This window comes from Callionymus lyra, chromosome 3, assembly GCF_982586985.1.
Source record: "Callionymus lyra chromosome 3, fCalLyr1.hap1.1, whole genome shotgun sequence".
Taxonomy (NCBI): Eukaryota; Metazoa; Chordata; class Actinopteri; order Syngnathiformes; family Callionymidae; genus Callionymus; species Callionymus lyra.
This window is the reverse complement of record NC_141820.1, coordinates 34,311,572-34,323,748: the sequence shown is the minus strand read 5'-3', so window position 1 is coordinate 34,323,748 and position 12,177 is coordinate 34,311,572. Positions and strand designations below refer to the sequence as shown.

The following is a 12,177-nucleotide window of genomic DNA, read 5'->3' as shown; positions in this document are numbered from 1 at the left end:
ACTCAATATGAAACTGGTTTACTACATTTTTAGGAAATAGATTTGCAATTATCTCCACAAATCATTTTCATTTGAAGTTGTCCCTTGAATGGAATCCTTGTCAACAAACACCTCTCTCTGCCCAAACTGAAACACAATGGACTTATCTAAAAAAAACTTTTTTAAGCTTATGTTAAATTAATAGTTGAAGCATAGTAATAAAATTGGTTGTAAATGTAGTTTTTAATCTTTATTAAGACCAATTGTTAGGGTAACAGCAGTTACATTGTCAGCCTTTGTTGATGAGTTTTTAAGATATGTCATCCTTTCTGATATCAATTTTAAACCTTATTTGTTGGCAAAACAAAACGGTACTTTGACTGATTGTTGTCATTTGTGCAACATGAAAACAAGTCTGGCCTGGTAATTAAATATGTAAAGTGTCTTTTTTTTTTTCTAAGGGTGTTTTTGGCGGAACAGTTTGAGTCACTCCAGTCCCACTTGGATACAATGATGCCTGCTGCCAAGAAGCCTTTCCTTCAGCAATTTTATTCCCAGGTACTTTTAACTCTAATGCCATTGTTGTGAAAACTTTTCGTCTCAAGTGACAAACGGTTGTTAAGAGTGGACCAGCATTTCGTTCATGTTCCTCCATCAGTAAATGAAAAGCAGCCAATCAAACAAGCTGCATTGGAAATTATGTTTTTCTTCTTCTGCTTCCATTCAAAGTGCTGATGGGAATATACAAGTGCAATTTGTTTCTTGTGAAATCAATAATCACACCAAACCTTGGCTTTGTCACCGTCTTCATTTCCTGTTTTTAATGGAAAACATATTATGGATGATTGATACACCTGTACTCTCTTTCTCTTTCTCTCTCTCTCTCTCTCTCTCTCAGACTGTTTCTACTGCGAGTGAACTGCGTAAACCCATTTACTGGATTGTTGCTGCCAAGGCCATCGACTACGAACAAATGCTACTGCTGATGGCTGGTGTCAAGTGGGACATCAGAGAGATCATGTCACAGCACAACGTTTATGTTGACGTCCTGCTGAAGGTAACGTATCAAAACATCCGCCTCAAGTGTTTGGAAATTTTTGTATTGTTTGGTTTATTTTTCAACATTCATAACTTGCGCTCTGAATCTCAAACTTTTATTTCAATGAGGGTCTTCATTACCTATCTTTGCCTCGACAGCCTGGACAGCGACTCTGTGTGTGTCATGTGACCACCAGACTGCTTTAAGGCAGTCGGTCATTAACGGTATTTACATTTTTAAGATGAAATACTGATGGACTTTTTGAACCAGAAGATAAAACAATACTTTATACATTACACTGGTCGTGCATGACAGGGATTTCACATTGCACTGTTGTTCCCAGTCGCACTGTTGTTCAGTCACTAGAGGGTGCCAAAAACAATATTTTCAAATGTATGCATTGCAGCTTTATTTTCTGATTGAAACAGAAAATTATTGAATGAATGATATGATTTGTGACCCTTGGCCTCATCTCCACTTCTTTTGTTTGGCCTTTTCATATGTTATTCTCTTGTAAAAAGTGTTTTTATTGTGATACACTTAATTTCCTTTCCAGCACCTGAGTGCAATTTTGAGTGACATTTTTTGCAATTTTTTCTTTTAAATGTATAAATGCTCAATTCTTAATTTTTTTTTGATTAGTTAGAATTAGTTACAAATCTAAGGGCCCGACATAATCATGGTAAAAAAAATTATAATAATAATTTGAGGCTACAAAATACTTAGTCGTGTAATAGGTCTGTATAAAAAATCGTAGAAATGCTAAGGTACAACATTCTTCAGATTAAACTATCTGGTGGTGATTATTCATCTTCAAGTTTTAGATATTCCTCAAAATATTGTATTTTATTGTGGCGAATGCCAAACTATATAAATAGCCGCATCCAAATAAGATTTAAAAATAATAATCACTTAAAAATGATAGGGTGTTATTGAACCTGGTCCCGAGCCGTGTGCCCTAACCATGAGCTTCACGGCCTGATGACGTAAATGGGTTAAACTTCCTTAAAGGATTACAATTTTCACGTCACAATTTATTTATTTTTTCTTGTCATTTCTGGGGCACCATCCTGATCAAACTCAGTCGGACACAAAACATTTTTGGCCGTAGAAAAAAAACATCCCCTGAAGCTGGTGTAGTGTGTGTGAGACAAATGTGTAACTTTGATTCCCTCGCCTGCTTCAAAACCTCATGATACGTCCATATGCTCTCAACACTTCACATATTACATTATAACCGTGTTCCTGTGCTAGGTTATAATAGATACTGCTAGCAGCCTGTCAGAGAAACATTGTCTACAGGGATTGTGTGATATGCATGGCTTGAAACAGCTACTGTTTTGTTGTTGAGCTGCACACATCGGGATATTTTATTCATGAATCCTCGTCGATCGCCAACATTTAACAATGGCATTGATTTGCATATAAAGTAGTGAGGAAATTCTTGCAGCCTTCAGAATGAGTTGATTGACAATATACTCCGACTGGAAACTATTGTGTGGTCCTTGATGAACATTTCCTCCTCGACTGCTGAGTTAAATCTATTATCTTAATTTATGTAGGAACTCCCTCTTATCAAAATACAAAGATGTCGTAAACCTGTTCACCTTCTGCACACTTCCTGAAACTGAGGGTTACTGAAATATTGCAGATGTTGAATTCATTTGGTTTATTTCTGCTTTTCTACTATACTTTTGTTAGACGATCCATAGATGAGTCATAGACGATGACTTATGATGGCAGTAAATCCACTTCTATAATCTGTTCTTGGTCAGTCATAAAAGAAGGGTTTGTCGTACCACAGATGATGATGAACTCAATAGAAGCCCTCGTCTTTTCACGTTGATATCTGTAATAAAGTGTACACTAGGAGTGCTCAATAGTGCAACAACAATCTTACAGTTGATCGCAAAAGTAGTGCATCTAATGGTATAGTATTTTATTATTTTAATATAAGTACAATGACAGCTTTATTGGCACTACACGGCAATGGAAAAAAATGTCCAACATTCAAAATATAACACAGTTATTTCTACCTTCACTGGAATTTTTAACATGTTTGCATCAAACTCGTATACGTCTTGTTTAACCAATGTCGACACATTTTCTATGCAAAGAAGCCAAAGCTAGAAAAAATGATGTTGATCTTCTGTTAATTGTACTTTTCTATCATTTGTCTTTCGCAGGAGTTTGAACAGTTTAACAAACGTCTGGGTGATGTCTCCAGAATCGTGCCCATCCCACTGCCTGTGTCCAACGTCCTGTGGGAACACTGCATCCGCCTGGCAAACAGAACTCTAGTTGAAGGGTAGGTAAATTGAACGTTTGTCCGCGTTTATGCAGGCGCTTATTCTCTAATACTCCATCATACACGGAGCATTTAAAAAAGCTCAATAACCCTTTTGCCTTCTTTTTACATCAGTTAGAATAGAAATTACAATACCCTCGTTCAAATAATAATAAAAAAAAAGTTAATGACTTGTTTTTTACGAGTAAGTTGATAAATAGTTTTTTTGTAAAAATTGGTGTCACATTATATTCTTATAGATTTTGAGTTTAAATTTAAGTTTTATAAGTTATTTTCTGTGATCTTGAGATTTATTTTATCTAAATATGGCGAATTGCATGTCTGATTTCAATTGTATTTAAAGTTTCATATCATAACAAAGTTATCTCAAGAAACTTTACAGTAAGTAAGACATGAATGTTTTATTTATGACCGAATATTTTAAAAGAAGCTTATAAGTCATATATCAAGTATGTGACATGCAGTTAACTTGTTTGGACAACTTGTTCATCTTTGCCACTTTAACTTCATTTGAACTCAGCATGATTTACATATTTTTATCGTTGCCTTTAAAAAATGTGAATCAAATTATAAGCACTTTGCAGTTTGCTTGTCTATCATTTGGTTCACTGCCATTTTTGTTTATTTATTCACCTTCATGGTTGGTGATGGAAAAACAAGCAGACATAATTTACAATTTAAACAAGAAGACATAATTATTTCCATTCTTCTTTCTCTCATGGCTACAATTGAGATTTGTTTTATTAATTGAAAACTTCATATTTTGGTGGTAAAGTTGACGTCTCCTCTCAGTAAATCATACTGCACGTGACATGTTTTGTCCACTCTCACAGTCAACAAAGCTGCACTCGTGTTTTAAGATAAGTTGATAATTATAACACACAATAATGATGACGATAAAATCGAAAGTCAAAGTTAATGAGAAAATGCTGTATAAGAAAGATCGCTGCATCTACAAAATCCTTGTGACCAAAGTCTTTACCGGCGTCTGAAGACTAATGCCAGGGAACAGAATGTGCTTGTTTCAACCTACATGTAGCTTATTGCCCTCATCTGTAGTCCATGCTCCGTCCACCACTTACCGGTCAGAACAGTCTGTGGCTGATTGCAGCAAAAGACATTTCAAAGTTACCTGAATGCAGGTGAAGAGTTCATGCTGGTGCTGGATTCAGCAATTTCAGGGTACTAAAGCTACCATGCAGTTTGGAGAAGGAGCATATGGACTCTCGAGACATTTGAAGGGCAGGAGAAGAGGTTGATGACTGAGCGTTTGGAAATTTGAAAGTAAAATGAACAAGGCTCTTGATCTGTGAGTAACTCTTAAAACGACGGCGAACAGAACTGGGAATAACTCTTGCGCCTCTGCTCACTTCTTCAAGCGCTCCGGCACGCATTCAGCCCGGGCCTCCTGCCCACGTTGGGAACTCCTCTTGACACATCACTTGTGATGCATTTCATCACTTGCTCCACTGCAAGTGCGAAATATGCTTTATGATGGATGACAGGACGCCAGAGTGGCTTTTGTTTGCGCCGTTCCTTTCCATCCGGTGTGAGTTAACGTGTGAAGATCAGAGGTGTGATAAATGCGATCAGACTTGATGACTGGTTACACAACAATAATGGTGTGTGGAGAAAAAAGTCATTACGAGCTTGTAGTTTGTGCTGCTAACAGAAAAAAGTCTTCCTGGAATTGTCAGCACATTACTGTTCCTCAGCTGAAAATCCAGCTTGTTTGTACCTCCTTGTTCACCTAATTTTATTCCCACAGAGGTGGAGAACTTTTGAACCCTTTTCTGGGAGCTAATGGTCCATTACGGCTTGCATGGTCCGCCTGCTTCTCCCTCCACACAACTGTAAACACAGACCCTTTGGCAAAACATGTCCCAGTGGTCAGATTTCTTTGTTTGTACTTGCCTCGGCTGTTCTCCATTTTCTGCTCTGACCACTGGTTCAAGAAAAACTCTGTTCGCTCTCTTACCCTTTATCGCAGAGCCTAAAACAGAAAAATAAAAAGGTTGGCAAACTAGTGACCAGTGGAATGAAAAACAGAGAGAGTGCGTGTGTGTGAGTGATCCATGGCAGATGTCAGAGTTTGACCTGCCAGAAATCAAAATACATTTTCTTTAAATACGTTATTTGAAATTTTAATAATGATTACTCTAAACTTTTGAATGGATTTTGTGTGTAGCAGCACTCAATGCTCTCTAAAAATTCAAAACTATTATTTAAATTCAATAAATAATAATAGTGCAAACTCGTCAACTGTGAGTACTTATATGGTGAACCCTGTGATGTCCCAGAGTCAAAGTGACCCAAAGGCCCAAAAACAAATTTGTTTGAGGTATCCCTTGTGTTGTCGAGACAGTTCAAAAAGTCTGAGAGATAACACAAGGGTTAAATATAATAGATAGATGAGCTTTTCTTGTGGAATCAAAGGGTTAATAATTACTAATACCAACATTTTTAATGGCCAAAACCATTTGATAGTTCCAGAGATTCTTATTATTCTTTTGTTTTTGTAAAATAATGTTGATCCATTCCAGACACAGGAGATGTTACTTTATAGACGCCGATCCTTAAAATTGACATGACATCATAAATTTGGGTGAACTTTTGGTCTAAAAGGTCAATTTTATTATGGAGTGCCGTGAGATGTCTTCATGTAATGGAATAAAACATGTTTTATTTTATGTTGTTGAATACTTTGTAAAACAAACAAGTGTATGCACATAATATATGAAATAACATGCATGATGCATGTTTGAGACTCGAGCAAGTTTGGAGATGATTTTGAAGACATTCTGCTCTGTTGTTAAACTTTTCTGCCATGTATGTTATTAAAGTAAAATAATATAAATTCAATGATTCAAAACCACCATTATTGTCCAGAGAGCCCTGAGACTAGGTCAAGACCATGGACAGTCAAAGTAAAGACCGTGACCACGAATATATGGTTTTGAGTGCATGACTAGTCTGAAGAACTACAACACCAAAGGTTGCTGACAATTGTTGGCTCTGTATAACTAACATCGCTGCCTGGACATCAACCTTGTATTCAATAAACAAGTCATGTTCTAGTTGCCGGGTCCCCAGCTGGCACCAAGCTTCAGGGCTCGCAGTATTTGGAGCAAATATGTTAGATGGTGTGGAGTTCACTTGCAGCGATGTGGAAAGTTGATCCACTTTAATGACCGCTGAAGTTTCCCCAAGAAAAACAACCTGAAATGTTTACACAAGATGCTTCAGACGTAATTGGATTTTTCTTCCATGTTCCTCAGATATTGTGACACGTTTCAGTGAAGAGTTCAGGACTTTTTACACATTAAGATGCATGTCTTCAAAAGCGCCACTTTTCCATATAGCACTCACTAAAGCAACAGGTCCATTTCCATGTCAGCCCTGATTCCTGTTACGTGGTAATTCATCAATTTGCACGACGTGGCATCATTAGTGCACGCCTGCATGCGTGGAGGAGAGTTCATCTAGTTTGACACACACATCAGCTCGGTTCATGTCACCGAGCGAGCCGAGTTGATTTTTAACACGTCATTGACGTCTACACGGACGTGCTGTTGCACCAACTAATCAAGGTTTGGAGTGGAATCACACTCTGTGTGTTGTCATCACGGACCTGTGAGTCATAACTCGCCGAAATGTCATCGCCTGGTCATATTGTGCATCCGAGCTGAGTTATAGAGATCGCTGAAGAATCTTTGCAAGAAGAGCCAAAATATTGCCCCAAAAAGAAGGCGGATGAGGTTGCCATCAGAGATCATTTGCCCAAACTGCAACTGTTTTTTCCTTTGCATCATCAGCAGGACTCTTAAGTTCACAAGTGTTTCGCCACTCAAAATTTCTCTTGAAGAAGGAGTGTCCAGTGGAACTGTGGGAGTTATTTAACGGCAGCCTGGCCTTCCAGGGCTACGGCCCAGACGCTGCATTCTTTTTAATTTTTTAAGCAAGTTGTATCCAGCTCCTTTATTTAGGGCACAGCTAGCTGAGCAACTATGATGGTGTGCTTTGGTGTCCACTAGTGTTCCTCAGGAAGTTTCCTCTTTAGGTCTAGGCATTGGTATTGCATTAGGCAGGTTCTTTCCTACTGTGTGAGGCTGTTTTTCCTCCGCATATCTTCAAGCTGTTGAGGGTTAGCTACAGGTCAAGAAGAACAAGATGCGTTCTCAACGTCCAGTGCTCAGTGTTCCACCGATCAACACCTGCTTTTGGAGATGGAACTTTATTATGAGTTTTGTTCCAAGTCTCTCTTTGACATTTCAAGGTCACAGATTTAGATTAGGATCAACGCTATAGACCTCTTTTTAAACTGGAGGAGATGAAAACAAGCAACTCCAAATCTGAGTCCATGGTTCTCAGCCTAAATAAAGTGGTATGCATTCTCCGGGTTAGGGATAAGATCCTGCTCCAAATGGAGGATTTCAAGTAGCTTGAGGTCTTGTTCACGTGTCAGTGAAGAATTGAGAGGGAGAGCGACAAACAGATTGGGGAAGGGTCCGTTGTTCTATCCATGCAGGACCGGTCTGGGCTGGTAAGAAGAGAAGAAGAAAGACAAAGAAGTGTGGTCTATCTCACTCAGTCTTAATCGGTAGATATGCTCAAATGAACAAGATTGAGGGGATGAAGCAGATGATATTAGTTTTCACTGCAGGGTGCTGATCCGGTAGAGGCTCAGAGTAGAGCCCTTGATCCTCAGCATTAAGAGGAGTCAGATGAGGTGACTTGGGTATCTTATTAGGAAAACTCCTGGACGCCTCGCTGGTAGGAAAAGGCATAAGGTGACCCAAGGACACGCTGGAGAAAATATGTTTCTCAGCTGGACTAGGAATGTCTTGGGGTCCCTCAGGAGGAGCACAGCGATGTAACCGTGGAAGGGAAAGCATAGGCCTCTGTATTGAACCTGCTGCCTCCATGACGTATCCCAGGATAAGCAGATCCAAATGAAAGCCTCACCATCAGAATATTAAATGTATCAAGATTCTGTGTGACAGCTTTTTACAATGAATAAAATGAGGTTTCATTTAGACTGTGGCCTCTAAACACTGAGCCCCCCCTCGTGTGTTGCCTCCACCATCTGGCTACTGTGAGGTTTGGCAGGGCAGCAAAAATGAGTCGTTTTCAAACTGGAAAATGTGAATTATTCCCCGTCGTCCAGTCACATATGACAGACACCTGTGAGGACTCTCCTGGCTCGGAAAGAAAAGAAGAAAAAAAGAATAATGAGAGAATTCTCCGGCGTATCAGTCGAGCCAAGTTTCTCTTTGAGTCCACAGCGTTAACACTTCTTCTCTTCTTGCCTTCGCCGCAGCTACGCTAACGTGAAGAAGTGCAGCAACGAGGGCCGGGCGCTCATGCAGCTGGACTTCCAGCAGTTTCTGATGAAGCTGGAGAAGCTGACCGACCTGAGGCCGATCCCGGACAAGGAGTTTGTGGAGACGTACATCAAGGCCTACTACCTCACCGAGAACGACATGGAGCAGTTCATCAAGAACCACAGGGTGAGCCCTTAGTTACACACACCCTTTCTCAGGTGTACTCCGGGCACTCCGGTTTCCTCCCGTAGCCCAAACCAATCCAATGGTGGAGGGAGGTGTGAGTGGCTGTTTGTCTATGTGTTCTGTGTGTAGTAAACATTTGCTGATTTGGGCTTTTTCAAAAGGCAAGCATTGAGCCAATCAAAACCTTTCCTAAAATGTTGACAGGAAGTTTGAACACATGGAAAATACACACACACAGAGAAAGAATCACACACACATCTGTGATTGATGATCAGTAAACACTGGTTTACTGACGGATCTGCCCTGACGGTGTGTGTTGGTGTGTGCAGGAGTACTCCATGAAGCAGCTGGCCAACCTGGTGAACGTGTGCCTCGGGTCACACATCAACAAGAAGGCTCGTCAGAAACTCCTGGCAGCCATCGATGACATCGACAGACCCCGGAGATAGAGTGAGGGGGCGGGGGGGCTGATGGACTGACCTGCCAAAGTAGCACAGAGGTGAGCAGTTGGATGTTACACAACAGGTGTGTTATAAGTGATACAACAACCACCTGTAGAATCTTAGTGTCAATCTTGCCACTTCATATTCATATCAACTTGTGCAGACAAATGGCAAATCCAATAAGATGAAAAAAGAGTTTTCTTTGTAATAAACACAACAGTTTACGGTCACTGTAAATGTGAATTGTCCAATTTCAAACAAATCTAACACAAAAATAAATTGTAACCGTCACATGATTGAAGTAGTTACTCATAAAGTCATCATGTACTTTGATCAAGTAGTTCAAACTCACAACATTCCATCCAGTGTGATAGAAAAAAAGAAATGTGAAGCCGAGAGTTTAATATCTGTTGACTGATTGTTTTCACGCAGTAATAATATAAGTAGTTATTCAGCTGTGATTGTATCTGCACCAGCTCCGTCACCACCTGATTGTTCTGTGAGAGTTTTATAGAAGTTCAAACCAAAAGTACTTTCCTAGAGTAGAAAAAAACACAAGTAGAAATATCGTCTTGCTTTTTTTTTTTTATTATCCATTTCACAGGTTCTCGCTGCCGCCGTCTGATTATGTGATTTCTGATGAGGTAATAGTTGAAGTGTGTCGACTGTGTGCGCTTTTCTTCAAGGCTTTAAGGTTCCCCTCTTCTGTAAACTCTATTAGTTTTACTTGACCGGTCCTGCGGAGAGAAGGAAGATTGATTCACCATCAAAGGAGAGAGGGGGGCGGGGGTGAAGGAGCAGATTTTGGTTGATTTTTTTGGGGGCAGCTGATCCTGAGATGAAACTGTAAATGTGAATGTTGTTGAAGAATGTCTGTATTTATTTTTGTCTTTGGATTTCTATCCGAGAATATGGAAGTCTGTAATCACTCTTGATGTTGTGTCACAGTGAAGGTTCAACTTACTAACCATGCACTCGAGTTACTAAACCTGAATAAACACATGGACTTCAAAAGATCTCCTGCCTCCCACGACATGATACTTTGTATTGTTGCTTTAAAATGATTGGTTTAGTTCTGTCATGACTCGTTTTGCTAGAACTCTCTTGCTATTATTTTAACAATGATCTTTACTACATAACTTTGTCTGGACGACCCACCCGGAGAATCTGTTAGTGTCATGTGACCAACAAACTTATATGGTTTGAGAACTAGGGACAAAGGAGTTACCACATTGCAGTTACACTGTTCTGACACAAGGATGGAACCAAAAATGTAAATTTTAAACTTGTGATTTAACCAAAAATGTAAACAATAAAATAAGGTCACAAAATAATATAATTTGAATATAGTCAAAAAAATTGGTCGAAGTCATTCACTCTGACTGTAATTTAAAAAAAAAGTTTAGTTTGGCCTTAATATTAATTCTATGAATGTGATTTGATTCCATTAAAGGGGCAACTAATATTAAACTCAACTCTCCTGACTCACTCACATGTTTCAAATGTTGAAGTCTTTCTCTCAAAGATGCAGAAAGTCTCTCATCATGACCATGTTTTGAATGTATTACTAAAGTTCTCCACTGTCTGAAATCTCGGCAAACAAAAGGTTGCGAGAGCCAGTCCATTATGATGAAATAATAGTCTTCACACTGCGAGCCAGCTGTAATCCACTTTGTTTACATAAAGAGTCCCGTGAGAGTGGAGACAACAAATAAATATTTTCAATTAAATACTTTAGCTACAACTATTTTACACAGAAATGAGCTCAACTTATTAGCTGAGAAAGGTGAGTTTTTGGAAACTCCTTAATATTCTACCTTTATTAAAAGAGCAGTGGATCATGAAGGAGTGAAGAAGAGAGTGCAGTTAGGGTGGAATGCCAGTGAGTGGCTGATTTAAGAGAGAAGAGTATCATCTAGTGTGAAAGAGAAGCTCTATACGATGGTAGTGGAAGCTTCTGTAATGTTCCTGTCAGAGCTGCTGTTTCTAAACAAAGACCAGAAGCAGAGTTAGAAGAGTCAGAGTTGAAGATGCTCAGCCTTTCATCTCAAATGACTTTGGTTTAGAAATGAGTGACTCGGATCATGTCGAATTGTTTGAAGTCAAAAGACGGGAGGACAGACTTGGACACATGAAGAAGAGATGTGAAGGACGTTGAATTTGAAGTCAAACAAGTATCTACCAGGTTGATAGCCTGAGTTAAAAAGAAGGATCATGACATCTTATATTGAATCAATTCAATTCACTGAGACATTTCCAGCTGCTTCTAGCAACAGATAGAAGTGGACTTGCCTTGAGGTCTTATAGTCTCCTGGCCTGCAGCCTTCCTTCAGGGATGATGATTCTGACTGACAGGAGGTGGTCTGTGTCTTCTTCACTCCATCATCGATTATTTTCATCCTTCTTATATGAAATAAAGATGTCGAATAAGAATGTTTCTGCACGTATTTCTTTGACACACCCATATAAAACTGTTGCGTGGCGTCTGACGTAGAAATCTTCATCATGATCCAGGAAAAGATAAGACTTTAAGGAAATGAAGAGCTTCATTAGCTTCTATTTTTAGCGATGTTTGATACGTCTGATAAGTCTTTGACTCATGTGATGTCTGGAGTTGTTCCCAGCTACAAAGTGCAAGAGGCGGGGAAAGCCTCGATCAGACCTGGGCGAAGTACGGCCATAATAAATAATCAAGTAAAATATAATAGTGTAGCACTATGACGGCTATTGCACATCTATATCTATAAAGGGCACTTGAGTCCGTTGGACCACCATGAACTGCTCTATGTAGGGATGGGTTGATGAAGCTTCATGAACCAGTGTCCTTATTTCCATCTAGTCCACTAGATGTCACTATGTTCTGTATAATCTATTGCTTTGAAAAGCTATTCTATTGAA

General features: G+C 39.3%; 1 protein-coding gene across 2 annotated transcripts in view; it reads left to right on the top strand.

Annotated features, from left to right (window-relative positions):
• The window catches only part of vps50 (VPS50 EARP/GARPII complex subunit), a 71,867-nt gene extending 61,804 nt beyond the window's left edge, over positions 1 to 10,063 (top strand). For both annotated transcript variants that reach the window (XM_087787658.1, XM_087787660.1), the window contains 5 exons: positions 441 to 537; positions 878 to 1,036; positions 3,205 to 3,326; positions 8,647 to 8,836; positions 9,166 to 10,063. In XM_087787658.1, coding sequence (XP_087643784.1) covers positions 441 to 537; positions 878 to 1,036; positions 3,205 to 3,326; positions 8,647 to 8,836; positions 9,166 to 9,285 — 688 coding nt within the window. In that variant the 3' untranslated portion in view covers positions 9,286 to 10,063. The remainder of the gene's footprint in view (positions 1 to 440; positions 538 to 877; positions 1,037 to 3,204; positions 3,327 to 8,646; positions 8,837 to 9,165) is intronic.
• Positions 10,064 to 12,177: the final 2,114 nt, after the last annotated feature.